Genomic DNA, 16,953 nt, shown 5'->3' with positions numbered 1-16,953 from the left:
TACTGCCCTGGGGACTCTTCCAATGCTGGGTCTCCTAAATGCCTAAGCCATTCTTGAAAACTGGATTTTAGCATCTTGGGAAATATTTTTTCCCAGTAATTTGATTGCTGTACAGCATGCGTAGAGTTTAGGAGCATAAAGATGTACTCCTGCAAGTTTACTGTTGTCTATGCTATATCCAGAGGAAAAACAGACTGGCAAGGATTAATGCAGGTATAAAGGATTTTGCTGTTAAAACCTGTGTATGGGGAGGTACTTAATATAACTTCAGCAGGTTTAGAGTGGGGACTACAGCGTACTTCATATAAAACCAGGGAACATCTGGCTTTATTACCCCTCTGGTTTCTGTGCCGTTGCTGTAAGTGTTTACATACATTGGCTTCTGTGAGCCGTGTATATATGTGCTTTTTGGTTGCTCAGTTGCCAAGAAGGGGACAGGGAAGAAGAAAAGATTCCTCGAGCTATAATCTTGAATTATTGTCACATGAAATGTGCTGCTCAATAACTGAGTGGATACCTGCAGAGTAATGCAGAGAGGAGAGCAGTGTTTCCATGAAGATGTTGGATGTTCTGCTGGGCAAATGCTATGTTGTCTTAGGTTGCTGGCACAGATCTGGAGAGCTTATGATAAATGATTTTAGAAGCCAACTTAGAAAACACCTAAAGGCAAAATAATATAGTAGTGTTGTATGATTGCATTGATGGGTTTTAAATATTATGCTGAAAGCTTCATGCTCTGGAAGAAGGAAAAGTTTGATCTACTAGACTTACCTAGGCAAGGGGGGGAAACAGTGCTTTGCTCCAATAGTGTTAAGTCAGACTCTGAAGGGCTTTTACACTTCGGTCCCTATTGCATCACTGCTGTCACCAGTCCTGGTGAGATTTTTCTCAGACTTATCGAAGGGGCTTGAAGGTTGGTTGCTTTTGTATTATAGGATGCACAAACAGGAGGCAGTGAATTGAAACTGCTCTGGCTGGGAGATGTTTTAGTCTTCCCCAGGCCATTCTGCAAGTGGTGAATACACCCCTTGAATAAAAAGGCGTGTAACAGTGCAGGAGTTGCAGAAATTCAGTTGTTAAATAGCTGGGCTTTGGTGGCCTGATGTATGGATTCAGTAGGGGCTGTTCCTTCTGTTTGTAATGGCCAATACAGCATTTATGTATGGGGGGGATAACTGAAACGCTTTCAGTGAATAGAAAATGCAGCTGAGGTTTTTGGGGCAATGATGCAATTGTGCTGCATTGTCCCAGTAGCATTCACACACTCTTCTGCGGTGTGAGCTGGGGGAGTGGCTTTGCTGTTTATCAGAAATAAATGCATACACGGGGTACCCACAAAGTTACTGAATTTTGGGTGGATTCTCTCTAGCATTTCAGAGGTTGCTTGAACTGTTCATAAAGGTTTTGATTGTCTTTTTTTAAAACAGTATCTGACTTAACTGTGGATACAGCTGGTTCAGAAGGCCGTTGCAGAATATTTGCTATATCTTACAGCTAGTGTTAGCCACTGTACCTCTTAAAACAGCGCTTGCCTTTGCTGTGTGAGGAGGAACTGGAGAGGTGGCCTGCCCTAGACCTCTGCCCTGGCTGTGTCCTGTCAAGGAGGCAGTGATACCAGTTTCTTAGTGAGTTAAATTTTAGAGTTTCCCCTGAGACCTCTCAATCAGTAGCTGTGGAAACTGCCCCCATCTGCAGTCTGAGCATCCTGTATTTCTCAGCTAACAGCAAATTTACCCAGGTCCTGTTCTGTGTCGTTGAATTCAGCGCTCTGCCTCTTCTGTTTGGGCTCCAGTCAGCCTGTCTGTCTGTGCAGCATTCCTCATATGCAGCAGAGCAGTAAGGCACTGCAGCGTGTTTGGGGAGTGTGTTCTGCCTGTGAGATCAACCAAGAATATTTCTCCAGGGGGATGCTCTCATTTCAGAGCATGCATGAAGCTCAGAGAAGCTACAAGAAGTACTAGCCCACTCCATGTGCTTGCTGCCCAGGACTGACTTGAGAGTGTAGCATGACACAGCATTTGCTGTGCTTTCAGCTACAGCTATTTATACATTGCTCTCAAGTGTTATTTTGTTGTCTGTAGGAGATTCTGTAATTGATAACATAATTCTGCTTGTTTATTAAACTTGCTACGGTTTCTAGAGCTAGATGAGTGCTTTGGCTCGGTGGCAGTGCTCTACCTCTGGGTCCAAACGTGGCTGAATGTGAGGGAATGCCATCATTAAGGTACATCTGGATTCAGTCCCCTAAAGTGATTTGACCTGCAGACTGGACTTGCATTGGGTCTTGTGTGAACCAAAATCCACATGCTAGGGGTTTAAGGATAATAGGCTAGTGTGTTCCTTCTCTCCTCGAAGAGAAAATTGTGGCAATTGTGAAACATGACTGTCTGTGGGGGAAGGGACTCCTGTGAGGGTGGTAGTGGAGGCTCTGGGTGAAAGAAAGGCAGAGAGAGAGTGGGCTGTATTATACTAACCATCCTGTGTCAACCTCCTACGTTCGGGTGTCGCATGGCTGACATCCTATTAAAGAGCTCTGGCTGTGTCCAGAATTTTAAGCAGCTTTATAAATAGTGTTGCTCAAGCTGCCTGCGTGTGCAGAGACTGTGAACGACAGGGTAGACCAAAATGTTACTGGTTTAATTTTTGAACCAGTCCAAAAACTGGAGCAAGAAAGAGTAGAAGCCTGAAGTGTAGAAACAACCCTGGGTTATCTTCTTGGGCAATGCAGAGCACACATCTGGGGGGGCGGCAGGGGGGTCTGTTGGAAAGGCAGCATTGCCAGAGATTGCAGGCTGTGAAACTGCAAAGCATGAATGTATGAATCTTAAGGCATCTTAAACCATTCTTTCTCTCTCTCCTACTTGTCTGCCATTGTAAAGCTGCTTTCAGGTTATGCTGTCTCTGAATAATTGTGAACAATTAGAAGCTAATTTAAATGGCTGGCTTGTACTCACAGCAGCATATGAGCTAACCAGCTGGAAAGCAGACATGGTGATTTTCTCTTGATACGTCTCCCTCTTCTTGTTCCCTGGCAGTTTTTGCAAGGTGGATTTTTGCTGTGGGCTAGTAAGGAGTTCTTCCTGCACACCGCTGATCTGATTGCAGGAGGAGAAGAGGGTGCTTCATTCCCTAGCACAGAGTTACCACCAACCCAGCACCATCCAGTTTTGGCTTAGCAGAAGAGCCCTTCCCTGGTTTGCTCCAGGAATGGAGCAAAGGAATATTTTTCATGGGTACACTCTTAGCTCCCACTCCCAAAGATGTGGAAAGGTGCAGTGCATTTACTGTGCCTCAGGAGTGAATTGGTCAGCAACAGTCACACAATTTCCCCGCAGCATCTTTTTTTTATCCTCTGGAAAGGCAAATAGAGGTTGGAGCAGCTCTGCTCTTTCCTCCAGGTCTGCCAGTGTGCCCCAGATGCTGCTCAGAGTGGCAGTGACTAATTTCTCCACTGCTGATGCTGTTCAGATGGCAACCCCAGCACAATCCAGTGGGAAGGTGGAAAACCTGTTGCCTAACTGCTGCCATCTCCTTCCCAAGGCAACAATTTGAGGAATTCTTTTGCTTCAGGTAAATGGAAGAGCTACTAGACATTTTGCACACAAGGAAGAACACAGCTTAATTGGCAAGCCAAAACAGCAGGCTGTTGGGAATCCCAGGAATCTGGATTGGTGGCTGAAATGGGTTTCTGCTCTCTGACATGCTGATTGGTGTTAGCATCCAGGTGAGCTTCTCCTTAGGGGAGTCTTCTCTAGCACTCAAATGCACCTTGCTTAGACCTTGGTAGATACTGCCAAATAGATCAGCACAACTGTTGCTTTCACCCTGGATGGTTCAGTATTCACTAAGGTTTCCACAGCCATCCCCTTAGGTCCTGCTTGAGCTGGGCATCTCTTGACAAGCTGGGCTTGGATGTCTGCAGAGGTGCTGTGCTCCTCACAGCTTTATTCTTCTTGGTGGGGTTTTCTAGCTCTGACCTGTGTTTCAGATGAGGCTTTAGTGAGGGCGTGCTGAGACAGCCTGTTCGCGAGAAGTGATGGCTGATGTGTAGGCAAAATGTCTACTTTTCTGCTTACTGCTTCCAGCCAGCTTCTCCTGGCTTAACTGCAGTCTCATGGTTTTTTTCAGGTAACAGTGCCATCTGGTGCTAGAGCACTGCTCTTTATCAAGCTTTTCTCCAATTCTTAGGCTGAGGTGGTAGGATGGTGTTGCTTTTAATCAGCCATCTTACTGTAAGAAAATGGGAGGAGGGATGTCCTGAAATAATCTTTGCTGTGGGGACATTGCATGTGGAGAAGATCCTTTAGGCCTGTCTTGTCTTTTCTGTTAAGCAACTGATTTTTCCAGAACTGCTATACCCAGAAGAATGGGTATGTGAAGCAAGAAGTATAACCACGGAGGAGGGGGATCATATCTTTTACTGTAAACTGCTGCTAAGAAGAAAAATCCTATGTTTAAATTAAATCCTGTAATTGGAGATATCTTTGAAAGATTCCCCATAGGACTCTAAGTGGCTTACTGCTAGACTTACTAGTCGTCAATCTTCTCTTAGAAGATCTTTCTGTGTGTTTAGTCATAGCCATGTATATTTAAACTTTAGTCTTCCGTATCTTTGTGCTGAGCATCATGATCATGTTCATTCTGAGTTATTTTTCAGATCTCCTCTAAGGTTTTGTAAACGTTTTTGCACACACAGGGTTCACTTTGCATTCCCAGATGGAAACACATGGGTACTGGATGATGTGAGTATATGTCATGTAAGCCTGTTTGAACAAATAATTCAGCAGCACTTGATGACAGCATTGGACAAAGTCAAACTTTTCTGTAACCCTTTGCCCAATTGCACTGAAGATGATTCTTGCTAGCTGAGTCTAGAAAGCTCAGTATGCTGTTCAGGTTGTCTTCAAGCCAGAGATGGCACTTCAGGTACCAGCTGGTTGGTGGTGCTTTGCCCCTTCTTCAGGCAGCTAAGCCAGGCTCACATGTGAGTGGGTTCCCTGTTGCCACATACCTTTTGTGATGAGCAGTGGTGCTCACCTTTTACCCACATGAGAGAGGAATGTGAGGCTAAGGATGCTGAAAAGCTGAGACTTTCTGTTGCTGGTTGCAAGTGGGATTCACCTTCCAAGCGAAGCTGAGAGCAAGGTGGATTTGTGCAACTCTCCTTGTTCTACATACAGGATCCTCCTCTCTACTAACCATGTTGCTGCCTCTGCTGGGAAATGCTCCCAAACCCACTTCTTTTCCTCTAAATAATAACGCAGTAACCTTCCTGCTGTCTTGTCTTCCTTCCCTTGAGTTACTGCCTTGTACTTTGTCTTCATTGTTAGATCGGTGAGTTCACCAGGCCAGGGAAATCTGTCTTGCAGTGTTTTCTAAAATGTCATGTAAATTTGCAGAGCTACAGAAGTGATTTGTTGCTGGTATAACAAATAATGCTTGACTGTCTTGGACAAGGGAGATCCAAGTAAAAGACTTACTTTTGCTAAGCAAAAGATTTATGTTCAAGCCAGATTCCTGGGCTCCAAAGCACAGCATTTACCCACATCATAATTAAACTGAACTTTTGTTGCATCCATGGGTTTGTTCAAATTTTTTTGCCAAGTTCTACTTCTTGAAAAGGTAGAGCCTTTCATTGTCTTTCTGCCAGAAGGCTCAAAGGTGATACTTGTTGGGCAGAGGGGAAAGATGCTGCAGCATATGACTGTGAGTGAAAGACCAGAACTGTGCTGCAGAAGTTTTGTACTTATGGAGGATGGAAGGATATTCTGCTACCAAAGAACTTTACTAGCCAAAAATAATGAGGAGGGTAAAAAAAACCCTGACAAGTAGGATGATCAGAAATGTAGACAGGGACAAAAGTAGCTACAAGTTGCTTGCAGGTAGTAGATGTGTAGTTAGGGGAGGCTCAGGAAGCTTCAGCCTGCAGTTGGAAGGAACTTTAACTGAGTGGCACAGCTTCAGTTTTCTGTGTCTCCACAATATGTCATAAAGACAAATTAAAGAGCTGTCAGTTTGTCTTGGGAACGCTGCAGGTCCCTGGGGAGGCTTGCAGTGTTGGGAAATTATAAGAACTAATGACACAGCTGGATTTTGAAGCTGCTTGTGTAACAAGCCTTTCTGCACTGTTAACAGTGTTGACAGGGAACCACAATGCAGAGCCAGTGATTTGAATCTTGTTTTTCAGATTGCCTGATCTCCTGTGGGTGTTGCAAAGGCTTCCCTCCTCTGCTGCCTTCCCTGCAGTCACCTGCTTGGTGTTTCCTACATGACTCTAAAAGATCGCAGGTGCTGCTTGGCTCTGGCAGTCCAGTAGTAAACAACTGGTGTGTAATTTGATAAAAATTCATGTCCCCTTAGTACAGGGGGTTTAAAGCTGCTTTAGGCATTCAGCTGGGGACAGTCAAATTTGTTTTTGAGCAGTGTGTGTGATGGCTTGGGGCTGGAAGCTGCTGTGTTCATCCCTACCAGCAATGGGATCTTTGTGAGCTAATTAGGAAATCCTACTTTAGGTTGTGCCTTTTGCTTGTTTTCTGAAAAAGTGTTGTGTCCATATGGTAAAATTATATCCACAGTAGATTGCTAGTAACAGGCACTGCTTGGAGTAGGCTTAGTGGTAAATCTTAAGTTTGTGCTGCTAGTTGTGAATGTGCTGAATGTTGGATGATTGGCAGATTCAGGTCTGCTAGTTGCATGAACAAGAGTGTAATACGTTATCAGTTGACTGTCTGCAGGTAGAGCTGCATATGATGCAAAGCTTTCTTGATTTCATCTTGGCCTCAGCAAAGTCCTTTAAAAAAAATGTATTTAAGTTTTGGGGAGCATTTTAGTGCTTCCCCACTTACCCCTGTTCTATTCTTCCTGCAGCTGAAGTTAATCATCAACCTGACCTTTTGCAGTGTTTTGCGCTGCCCAGAACAGCCTCATGAACAAGCTTTTGAACTTTTGTGCTGAATATAGGAAACAAAGGCCCTGCTCACTGTCCTCCTCCTGCTTTGACCAATCCAGATGGGGAACTGTGTGCTCCTGAGTCACTCAAGGTCACTCTATACAGGCCATATTGAACGATTTTTTAATAGCCTAGTGCAATTCCTAAGAAACTAAAATATTTTCTTTTGAGTGCTTTGAGATGACAGGTGGTATCATGATATTACGAAAATGCAAAATGATGCTAAAAAGCAATATGGCTAAAAACTTAAATGCATCTAAAGGCATTAGTTATGTGACATAGTGGTGACTGGCTGTTCTGTAGTAGGTGTTGGGAGCCACACACCACTGACATCCGCTACTTGATCAGACAGAAGCCTAGACCTTGTCCCAGAAGTGCATGGCTCTTCTGTAAGTAGCGCAGGAGGCTCTGCAGCCTCCTGTCTCAAACAGATTTTGAACTTGCTGTCTGGAAGAGCCACAGACTACATGTGCTTGCCATGTGGGAGTGGCCAGGAGCTGTCACAGGCAGAACTTCTGTGCCAGTCGGTACAGATTTATTCTTGTAGCTTTGCAGCAACATCCCTCAAGGGTTTTTAAAACCTGCTGTATTGTTCAGCTCTTCTGGGTAGTAGAATTTTGGTTCTCGGGAGTTTTTAAGTTTCCAGTAATCTTTCTTCTGCCCCATTCTCCCATCTTCCATCCCCATAAAACCCAGCGTGGCTGGAAACCTATGGTTGTTAGGAGTGAAGCAATGTGTACCACTTCAAATGTTGCGGTGTGAACCAAATACAAGCTTCCATGGGATTCTCTGTTCTTGCTGCTTCATAGTCTCATACTTTTTAGACAGCACATGTGCAATGCAATATGAACAATGTAACAGAAGTCTTTCAAGGGAAGTGAACTTTGTATGTAGAACATATTTTCCTGGGAGTAGTATGTGATGCCACTGGTAATGTGTTGATACTGAAATGATATTAAATATATCTTGGCTTCAGATCTTCTGAGTCTTTGAATTTCTGAACCTTTGTCATCTAACTGTGTATCCATGCTATGTTTGGACAGCTGACTTGCTATTTTAGACACCTCATTTGGATTTAAATAAAAACAGCTTGTGTTGAGATGATCGTTATGCTACTGTTTTAGCTGAAGTGAATTTGGGTGTGCAATCAGACCTTAAAGTTAAAAAACAACAAAACAAAAAAATTTGGAGGATGCTGACTGGAGTTGGCTGCTGCCGGCAGTGCTCCCTTCTGTCTCACAGTCACCCCCGGCACCAGGGCAGCTGCTGAGCTGCTCCACGTTATAGTGATCCATAGCATCAGTTGGCACCGTTCTATTTTCTCTTAGTGCCCATGACTGGAGCTGCTTCATGTAGTAAGGAAATTCCACCTTGACCTCTAGTAAGAGCCCTGCAGTGGTCCCAGTCATAAACTATTGCTATCTGGTGTAGGCTTCTGGTTGACAGCTTCAGTGTTGCAGAAAAGGACCTAATTGCTTTCAGGTTTAAAACCACAGAAATATGGTACACCATGTCCTGCTTCATGTGGACTTCAGGTGCTGAGAGGCCTGGTCATTCAAAAGACCTAGGAGGAGTCTTGTCAGCTGAATGAAGCAAGGCTGTATCTTTTCACAGCATCAGGTGCTTGGATTTAGCTTTAACTGATGATGGGAGCATCCTCTGTGTACTGGGGTTTGGAGAGCTCTGCCTTGTTACCTGTTGCTGCAGTAGACTGCTTTCCCTATGGTTTGCTCTTAACCTGTAGTTTTTCTTTTCCTCTGAACACTGATGCTACAAGTTTCCATGACTACTTCTAAGCTAATATGTAGATGTTCTCTCTTCAAAACAAAAAAACTAATGTTGGGGATTGTAAGACACTGGCAGTCAGAGTTGGTCATCTGGAAGGACGTCCCAGGGACGGGATTAATTTTTCACTCCAGAACAGATTCAGCCTGTTGACTTGCCAGGAGCACTCCCCAGTGCAGTTAAAAAACAAACAAACAAACAAAAAAACCCCAAAAAAACTCCCACAAAAAAACCCCATACCACAAACAAACAACAAAAAAACCCACCAAAAAACCAAAAAAAACCCCCACAAAACCAACCAAAATTTGATACATGTAAGACTGAAATCCTAACTGTTAAATTTAAAGAGGATCAGATATGTAGTTCATCAGCTCCATCATGATATATGTCTGTTGGCACAGAAAAGGAAAGTGTGACATGTTTTCTGTGTATAATACCTTGGCTTGGCTGAAAAGGAGACCACAGAATGGTAATACAACCAAAAGGCATTTATTATTTTTCTCCTCACATTTTTTTCTTAGGCCCACTGAGAGAGCTCACCATCGCTAATATGAGACAGGCTTTATAAAATTGCAAGTTTTTGTTTTTGTTTTTTTTTTTACTTTTTTGCTTACAAACGTAGAAGGGGAGCCTGGGAACAGCAGTTTAAATGCTGTTAAATGTATTACATCAGTTACAGAAAATGTGTGAGGAGAATGCTGGGCCATGTGAGATGGAGAAATAGCCCAGAATGGATAGTGGTGGCAGATCTGTGCAGGTCAAAGCCTGGCTTTCCTGCTTTCATGGTGGTGACCGCTGCTGGCCAAGCCCTTGCTTAACTCAAGTGGCAGAAGCAGTTTCCATGATAGTTCACTTCTGCCTCTTCTTTGGATAAACATCTCAACCATCATATAGCAGTTCAGGTAAATGTGTAGAGTTTCATCTCCAGCACTGTGCTTTCCTCCATTTTTTTCAATGTCCTGTATTCCCATTTTTATAAGCAGTTACCAAGGGAGGGTGGATGTGTGCTCTTTTTTTTTTTTTATCCATCCTTATGTGCTTTTTCCCAGAGCTCTTGTTTCAGAGGATAAAATCTGGAGTGCATCTAGAATAGAAACTGATGTTCTCACCACAGTGATTTTGTTGGAAGTAGAGGCTGTGGGATCACACTAGCACCCCCGAGCAAATTTTATTCTTTATTGGTCAGACATTATGGTTACATGAGACAGCACTGACTAAGCGTGAACTTTAACAGTTTAAGTTGGTACTGGCAAGCTTTATACTGGATCAGGTGTCATCTTTCATAGCCAGGATGCACTCTGTGTTGCTGGGTAGCTGAGCAGAAATGCAGTTGTAAAACGGTGGCTGAGCCAGATGAGAGGTGTGCTCCCAAGTCTGTGTGTTGCTGGGTGTTGAAGAGTAAAGAACTGTGATCTGACATTCAGCCTTGGGCAGTGGTGAGTCATAGTGACAAGGTCTCCTGTCCTTCCTGGTGTCCAAGTGTGGGCTGAACCTGCAAGGTCCACTGAGTAGTCAGCTCCTCTGAAAGCTGGTGAGGGAGCCTGTGCAAAAGGTGTGTGCTGGCGTATTTGAGACTGAACAACCAAGGACTGCATGTAGGTGTATTCAGCCTTTAGAACTATGATTCCTTTCTGTGTTTAAGCTTGTCCCCCAGCTTCTTTTCTTGGGTTGTTTGGAGCAGGGGACAGTTTGTTTGTAATTATCTCCTCTGACAACATTACCCACTTGGAAGTGTGGCAGTAGCAAAACAAAATGCTGCTATTTACAGGTAGAATTACCTTCTTTTATTTCTCCTAAAGTAAAATAGCAAGACTCCTGCTCATGCAGAAAGGACACTGTGTGGGAATAGGAAAGGAAGAGATGTGCCGGCAGTAAGCCGGTATGTGTTCTGTTTTCTCCTTGGTGGTGGGGGACGACACCGGTAGCTGGAGCCTGTGTAGAGGTGTGTTTGTCCATTGTTGGGTACCAATGTTGTTACAAGCAAACCTGAGCAGGTAATTAGTGAATTTAACCTCTGCTTTTAAATATGCAGATAGTGACCAAGGATTTATGCCAATACTGAGTATGTCCAGTACTGCTTTTCTTTGGATACACACCGGCTGGGGCTAGTTGTCCGTATATCAATCTCAGCAACTGTTGTATTACTTGTCCCTAAACTTCAGAAGTGATTGCTTCTTACTTACCTGCCGCAACACTTGGCACTGGTGGCCAGCCCACATCGTCAAAATAAATTGCTTTGGTTTTGATCTCATCAGAAGATAGTTGTTGGGGAAGAAAATTGGCCCCATGTCTCCCATTTGCTTTATGGAGTTGAGAGGTTAAACCCAGAGAGTTAGTGTGAGTTTAGCACACCCCTGCCCAAGGATGCTTACATTTAACTGCTGAATTGTTTGCTAAAGTGAGGATCCAGTTTACAGTCACAGAGGTATCTCCCAACCTCTGCAACTAATTAATAAAGAATCACAAAGGCTTTGCTTCAAATGACAAGGTTGTTTGTGATAAGGAATTAGATAAATTATTTGAAGCAATAAGCTACCAAGGCTTGATGAGTTAATGCTTGGCAGCCAGGCAGAAATGTCTGTTCTTGTCTCCTAATCTACCCAGTTTCAGGTGAGAGCTGAGAAGGAGAACATGCTCCTCTGCAAAAATCAACATTTATGTACCCCTCCTGCTGTGTGTGGTTAGGAGAGCATCATCAGACCTGGTGAAGTATCATATGTTCTCCAGATTGCAGCTGGTGCCTTTTGACTAGATGTGCTGTGGAGCTCGGGCATTGATGCTGTGCTGAGCACCAAGAGAACATCTGAACAGCAGAGGGAATAAATGGGTGCCAAAGCTGTTCTGCCACTTCTTTTTGCAGTCGGTGCATTTACTGACTTATCTGACTCCTGGTGGGAGGGTGTTGGTTGCCCCTTTTTGCCTGGGTAAAATGTGTGTTCAGTGATGAGTGTCTTTGGTTTGCTTTAACATATATAAATGTGAATTTATTTTTTAAAAAGGCAGCACAAAGCACGCTCTGCATTTGAGGTGTTTGGAGGGTGCTGAGCCCAGCTTGGCATGCAGGAGTGCAGGACTAGCTGGGAGCATCTCTGGGAAACTGCTGTTTGTCATGCTTATGGCTATTGTCAAGGCACATGGCTAGAACACAAAGCTAGTCATGTTAATACTGACTTTCACAGAGGTAAATACAGCAACTGAGCTGTAAGTACCTATCCTGAAAGTGCTGCTCCAATATTGAATTCCCTTGCCTGATTGAGGGGGCTGACCTTGGCCTGATGATCACGTCACTCTGGGTATAACAGACAACAGGAGGAATGACGACTGTCATGTGTTTATCAACAGCCATTCTGGCTTCCTCTGGTTGGGTTTCTTGTGGATTTTGAGTCTTGTGTGTGATGACAGACCTGCTAAGTATTTATTGTTGATGCTGGCATTCTGCCTACTACTTGGCTTGCTTATCCTAGCAACTGAGGCAGGTGGGTCTGGCACGTGGAGCTGAAAATAATTGTGCTGCCTTTTAAAAAAATCAGAAGATCTGAAAATGGTTAGATGTAATCCCCTGCAGAGAAAGTTTTATGCCTTGCTTTGGGAAGAATCTGTGTGTTTATATCCTTCAGGAAGGATCACAAAATGAGAAAGGTACTAATTTACAACTTTTATGATTTATGGAGTTTACTAACACAAATATTGCTGCTTCCAGGTAGCATCAGATCATCTTGTCAGTCTGGATTCTTCAGATACTGTTTAATACAGAATGGAGTGGTATGGCTCAATGATATGTTGAAACATAATGCATAAATTTAAACACCACGTGTCAGAGGTTAAATTGCCCTAATGCATGTTGAAATGAAAGTATTGAGCTCTGCAGCAAGAGAACTACAGTTAAAATACCCAAACCGCTGCTCACGCTTGGGTACTTACTGGAATGTGAATGTTGCTGCCTGCTTCTGGATATTAAGAGGCTATCTATACAGTACTTACTTTAACAAATAATTTTAGAAAGCTGTATAAAAATTGATGTCTGTCTATATGCCCTGGTGGGATATGGGAGGCAATGAAAACACTTCCACAATCTGGAAATGGGCTGTGGGAAGCTTCAGGTTTCCCACTCTGGTGGAGTTCTGACTCCAGAAGTTGGGTCTAAAAGCCTAGCTGGCTGGCTCTCTTCCTCTCTTACTGAAACACGTAATCAAGAAGGCAATAAATACTCAGGTGCTTGGGTTTTATTCCGGATCCTGCCCTTGGATTGTAGATTTATGTCTTAATTTAGTAAAGCAGGCTGTAAGCCAGGGTGTGGGTTATGATGAAATGCTGACAAAGCACGGTGGATTTTGGGCTGGGGATCAACAAGGAAAAGCAACAAATGCAGCAATAGTGGAGGGGTGGATTCTGAAAGCGAGATGTGCAAGGGGCTCTGTCCCTGATACTGTATTCACATGGTGCTTCCCAAAATGCATGGTAACTAGTGTATTTGCGGGGCTCAGAATGATGTACCAATATAAGTATGTTCTTGACCACTGAAATGCACGGGACTTCTCCCTGTTCAGCAAAAGGAAATCTTAGCTGAGTTATAGTGAGGCTCAGCAACCCTGAAATTGGAGTTCAGTCTTGTGGTCTCCCTACTTAGTATGCTTAGGACATTAATCCCCATGTACCATTTTAGTATTAATGTATTCAATGGCAACTGCATTTTGTAGTTTTGAGCTTGTTGATAACACTTAATGAAATAGTCTTTAAGTAGTCTTGAGATCACTGAAACAGCTTGATGAAAGACCACTTTTGGAAGGACATCACTTGGTTAACTGACCAGTAATCACTAGAGATTCATCAAGTGATACCTCCCCTACCAGTAATGATTCCTGGTGCCCACAGCTCTGCATGATCTAACATAGGATATGTAATCGTGGTCCAGCCACATCTCTTGTTGCCAGCACCAGCTCTTTGCCAGCAAGTACTTTAGCAGGAGCTGGAATATGAGCAGTGCTTTGACTTTATCCATGCTCTTATCAGTTTATCTGCATGGACCTGGGGGCTACTAAGTGCAGTGACAGTCATTTCTTTTCCTTTTTTTTTACCCCACCAAGGCAAGTGCTTTCTGCACTAAATTTGGCACCAATTCCCTTGCTAGCTAAGACTTCTCACTGTACAGTACCTTAAAATGTTCCGGACCAAACAGGATTTCCACAGATATTTGTGGGTATCTTGGGTGAAACGCGTGCAGGATGAGACACAACTATGGTGTGACGTGCTTCTTCCTCTGTCTTCTGTGTTCTCTAGTGCATAGACTGGATGTGGGTAGGAAATGATGCATGATGCAGAGATGAGGAGAGGGAATCTCGAAGTGATGAATGAGTCAGAATGTTTGCACCCTTTTTGATGCACAGTGGTGATGGATCGCCTGGTTGCTGTGTTTCAGATCTCTCAACTGGATTTTGTGAATATACCGAGGGGTTTAATTCTGTGTATAGAAGTGCCTCAGCATCCTCTGCTGTGAAAACCTCCTTAGTCCAGAGGGCTGGGATACTGTGTATTTGTGTTTGTCATGTTATTTCTGACTAAATGTCATGTGGAGTCACTAAATTCAGTCTCTCTCTCCCGTTAGCTGAAGCTTGAAGATCGCTCTGTGGTCCCTCGAGATGTGGTCAGACATATGAGCTCCAGCGTAAGTGCTTTTTTCTCTGTCTGTTTTTGATCATGATACTGCTGCATGGATTTCTAAGATTTGCCAAACTGCCTGAATGAAGTTGAACAGTAATGTTTGGAGCATAGTCTATTTTTAGTGTGTTTGATAGACCTAGCTTCATGCTTTGAAAATGAAATGCTGATAAGGCTGCTTCTCTACCGTTGATTATTTGCAGAGGTCCTCTGAGCAAGCAAACCTGGTAATGTCAGGTAATGAGACAACAAGCTTGTCTATCCTGCCATCCTTTAAGTTTTAAATCAAACTGTTCTGAGTTGTGGGGGGTGTGGATATGCTCTGCCAGGCCTAATGGGGAGGCTGGAGTGGAGGCAGATCACATTGCCGCTGCTTGCCTTTCAGTGTGCTATGGTAGAGAATTTGGAGGAAATATTTTCAGGGACACCTCAATCTACAGTGAGCACTATCTTGTCCAGTTTCTTTCAGAAATACAGCAAATCCAGACACTGCTGAAGTGCCTGACACAGCTAGGTTGACAAGAAAGCTGGTTCTTAATCAGAGCCCATAACAGTTACCTTTATTCTTTCTGGATACTACATTAAGCCCTAGTCATTCTATTCTAGTTGTACAGCATTTGTGCTTATCAGAGATGTGTGGATTTCTCTTGTGTAGGAAATACTGGGAACGTTATTTAGTTTCAATTATCAGACGAGCTGTGATCTCTTAAGAGCTTAGCTAGGTTGGCAGTTTTTTGCTGTTGCTCACACCTAACCTATAACCCCAAGCCATATGGCCTGCCATGTGCATGCCTGCATCTTCTCTTGACTTGCTTCCAGCAATGTGGCTACCAAGGTTGTGATGAAGCAGGCAGCTGGCCACTAACTGCTGCATTTGCACCACATGGTGTGCAGCCTGGTGTGGGGATGGGGAAGGCCTTTCTCTGACCTGGGTGTTTTGTTTTTTTAAATAAAGCCTTTTTTGTCAATTAAAAAGTAAACCCACTCCTTTTTCACAGAATGTTGCAAAGAGAAGGGAGGGAAAACTTGAAGGGCAATTTGAAAAATGCTAAACCAAGTTATTTCCTTAAGAAATCTAATTGTTGTTTGAAATGGAAATTTGGAGTCAACATTTCTTACTAAAACTGCAACATTATGAAAGCGTTTCAATCCAAAATAATGAACAGCTAGCAAACTGAAATATCAGCTGTTCATGCTGTTGTACCTGGTGCAGCTGGACTCTTTAGTATGTCCTCGCTCAAAGGGATGCTTTGAGTCATGCCTCTTGACTGGTTCTCTGATGCTGCTTAAAGTAATTTTAAGCTTTCAGGACAGCAAGTTGTTCTCTTGGCAAACATGGATGTGCTGCTTTTGTTTGCAATTTCCATACTTAACTGAGCAGTAACTGGCTTCTCTGGCTTGCCGCATGTGTATCGACAGCTACATTACCCAGCAGTTGTTTTGCATGCTCATTTATTGTCTGTTTTGCATGTTTAAACCCTGGTGTTTGCTAGACCATTTGTACTAGTGCCTGATAACTTTTTTTTAATTGATGGAATGGTGAGGGTGTAACTCAATTTCTTCTCTCTATTCAAAAGTGTGGGAATTCTGAGGGTGACTTATATTTCACCTTACCCTCAAGTATGCTTTAAGTGTCAGTGGTAAATGAAACAAATTCCTATACCAAAGAAAACCTTCACTTGTTAATCATATATATTTAAAAAATTACAAGTGCATTTAAAATAGAAAATCTGCAAGCTTCAGCCTGCCAAATTCAGGATGTGGGATGGCTGCCCTGCACCAGTTGGCCTGGCAAATGCACAATGTGGAACTTATTCTGTATTCACCACACTCTCTGAGGGCTTGTTTTTAACCTTGAGTGAGAAGGACCCAAAATCCTCTGTTCCTCAAGAGAAGAGAGCTGACTCAAATTCATGTGCTTCTTATTGAGCCCTGAGTGTGGGGAAAGACTGCTTCAGGGGTTAATGCATAAAATGAGATCATTTTCCCTGAACACAGTTGGGCCTGTAAATCTAATCCAGCTGGATGAGAACTGGTGAAAGTGTCAGTGTTCCTTTTTCCAGGTGATATGCTAATTTGGGGGAAAGATTAGAAGCAGGTCTATAATATGGCAGGTTAGGGTTTTGTTGCTACAAAAGGTGCTGGGCTATGCTGTCCCTTTATTTAAAAGGAATAAGAGGGTGGTATAAAGATCTCCTTATTTGAAAAGAGTGTGTTGAGGGAAAGAGTAGAAGGATGGGAGACAGGAGATACTGGATTGAAGCCTGTGCTTGCTGAGCCACTGTGCTCTCAGGTGGGAGTTTGCTGGTCTGCCTTAAAGCCTTATCTCTGATGGGGAAGGAAAAGACTCACTTCTTCGTCCATTCACTGCTTAAATACTCAGTATCTCCAGCATGGTGAATGCTGTCAGGGTACCAGAAGAAGCAGGAAGACTGTCTAGGGAGTGCATTCAATTCTGGTGTGAGTGAGGCTTGAACCCGTCAATTCTTCTAACAAAGGTCAGTCGCATCCCTTTTCCAGTTCTGCTGTTGGGGTTGATGGAAATAGTTGTTGGGTTTTTTGTA

The 16,953-nt window shown here is 43.4% G+C and overlaps 1 protein-coding gene across 1 annotated transcript in view; it reads left to right on the top strand.

The window, feature by feature from the left end:
• The window catches only part of UBE2O (ubiquitin conjugating enzyme E2 O), a 66,286-nt gene that overhangs the window by 20,936 nt on the left and 28,397 nt on the right, over positions 1 to 16,953 (top strand). Inside the window, exon 2 of the mRNA XM_055796382.1 lies at positions 14,337 to 14,396. Within this exon, the coding sequence (XP_055652357.1) occupies positions 14,337 to 14,396 (60 nt within the window). The remainder of the gene's footprint in view (positions 1 to 14,336; positions 14,397 to 16,953) is intronic.

The sequence above is a fragment of the Falco peregrinus genome, chromosome 2, assembly GCF_023634155.1.
Source record: "Falco peregrinus isolate bFalPer1 chromosome 2, bFalPer1.pri, whole genome shotgun sequence".
Taxonomy (NCBI): domain Eukaryota; kingdom Metazoa; phylum Chordata; class Aves; order Falconiformes; family Falconidae; genus Falco; species Falco peregrinus.
Note: the sequence above shows the minus strand (reverse complement) of the source record. Positions and strands in the feature narration are given on the sequence as shown.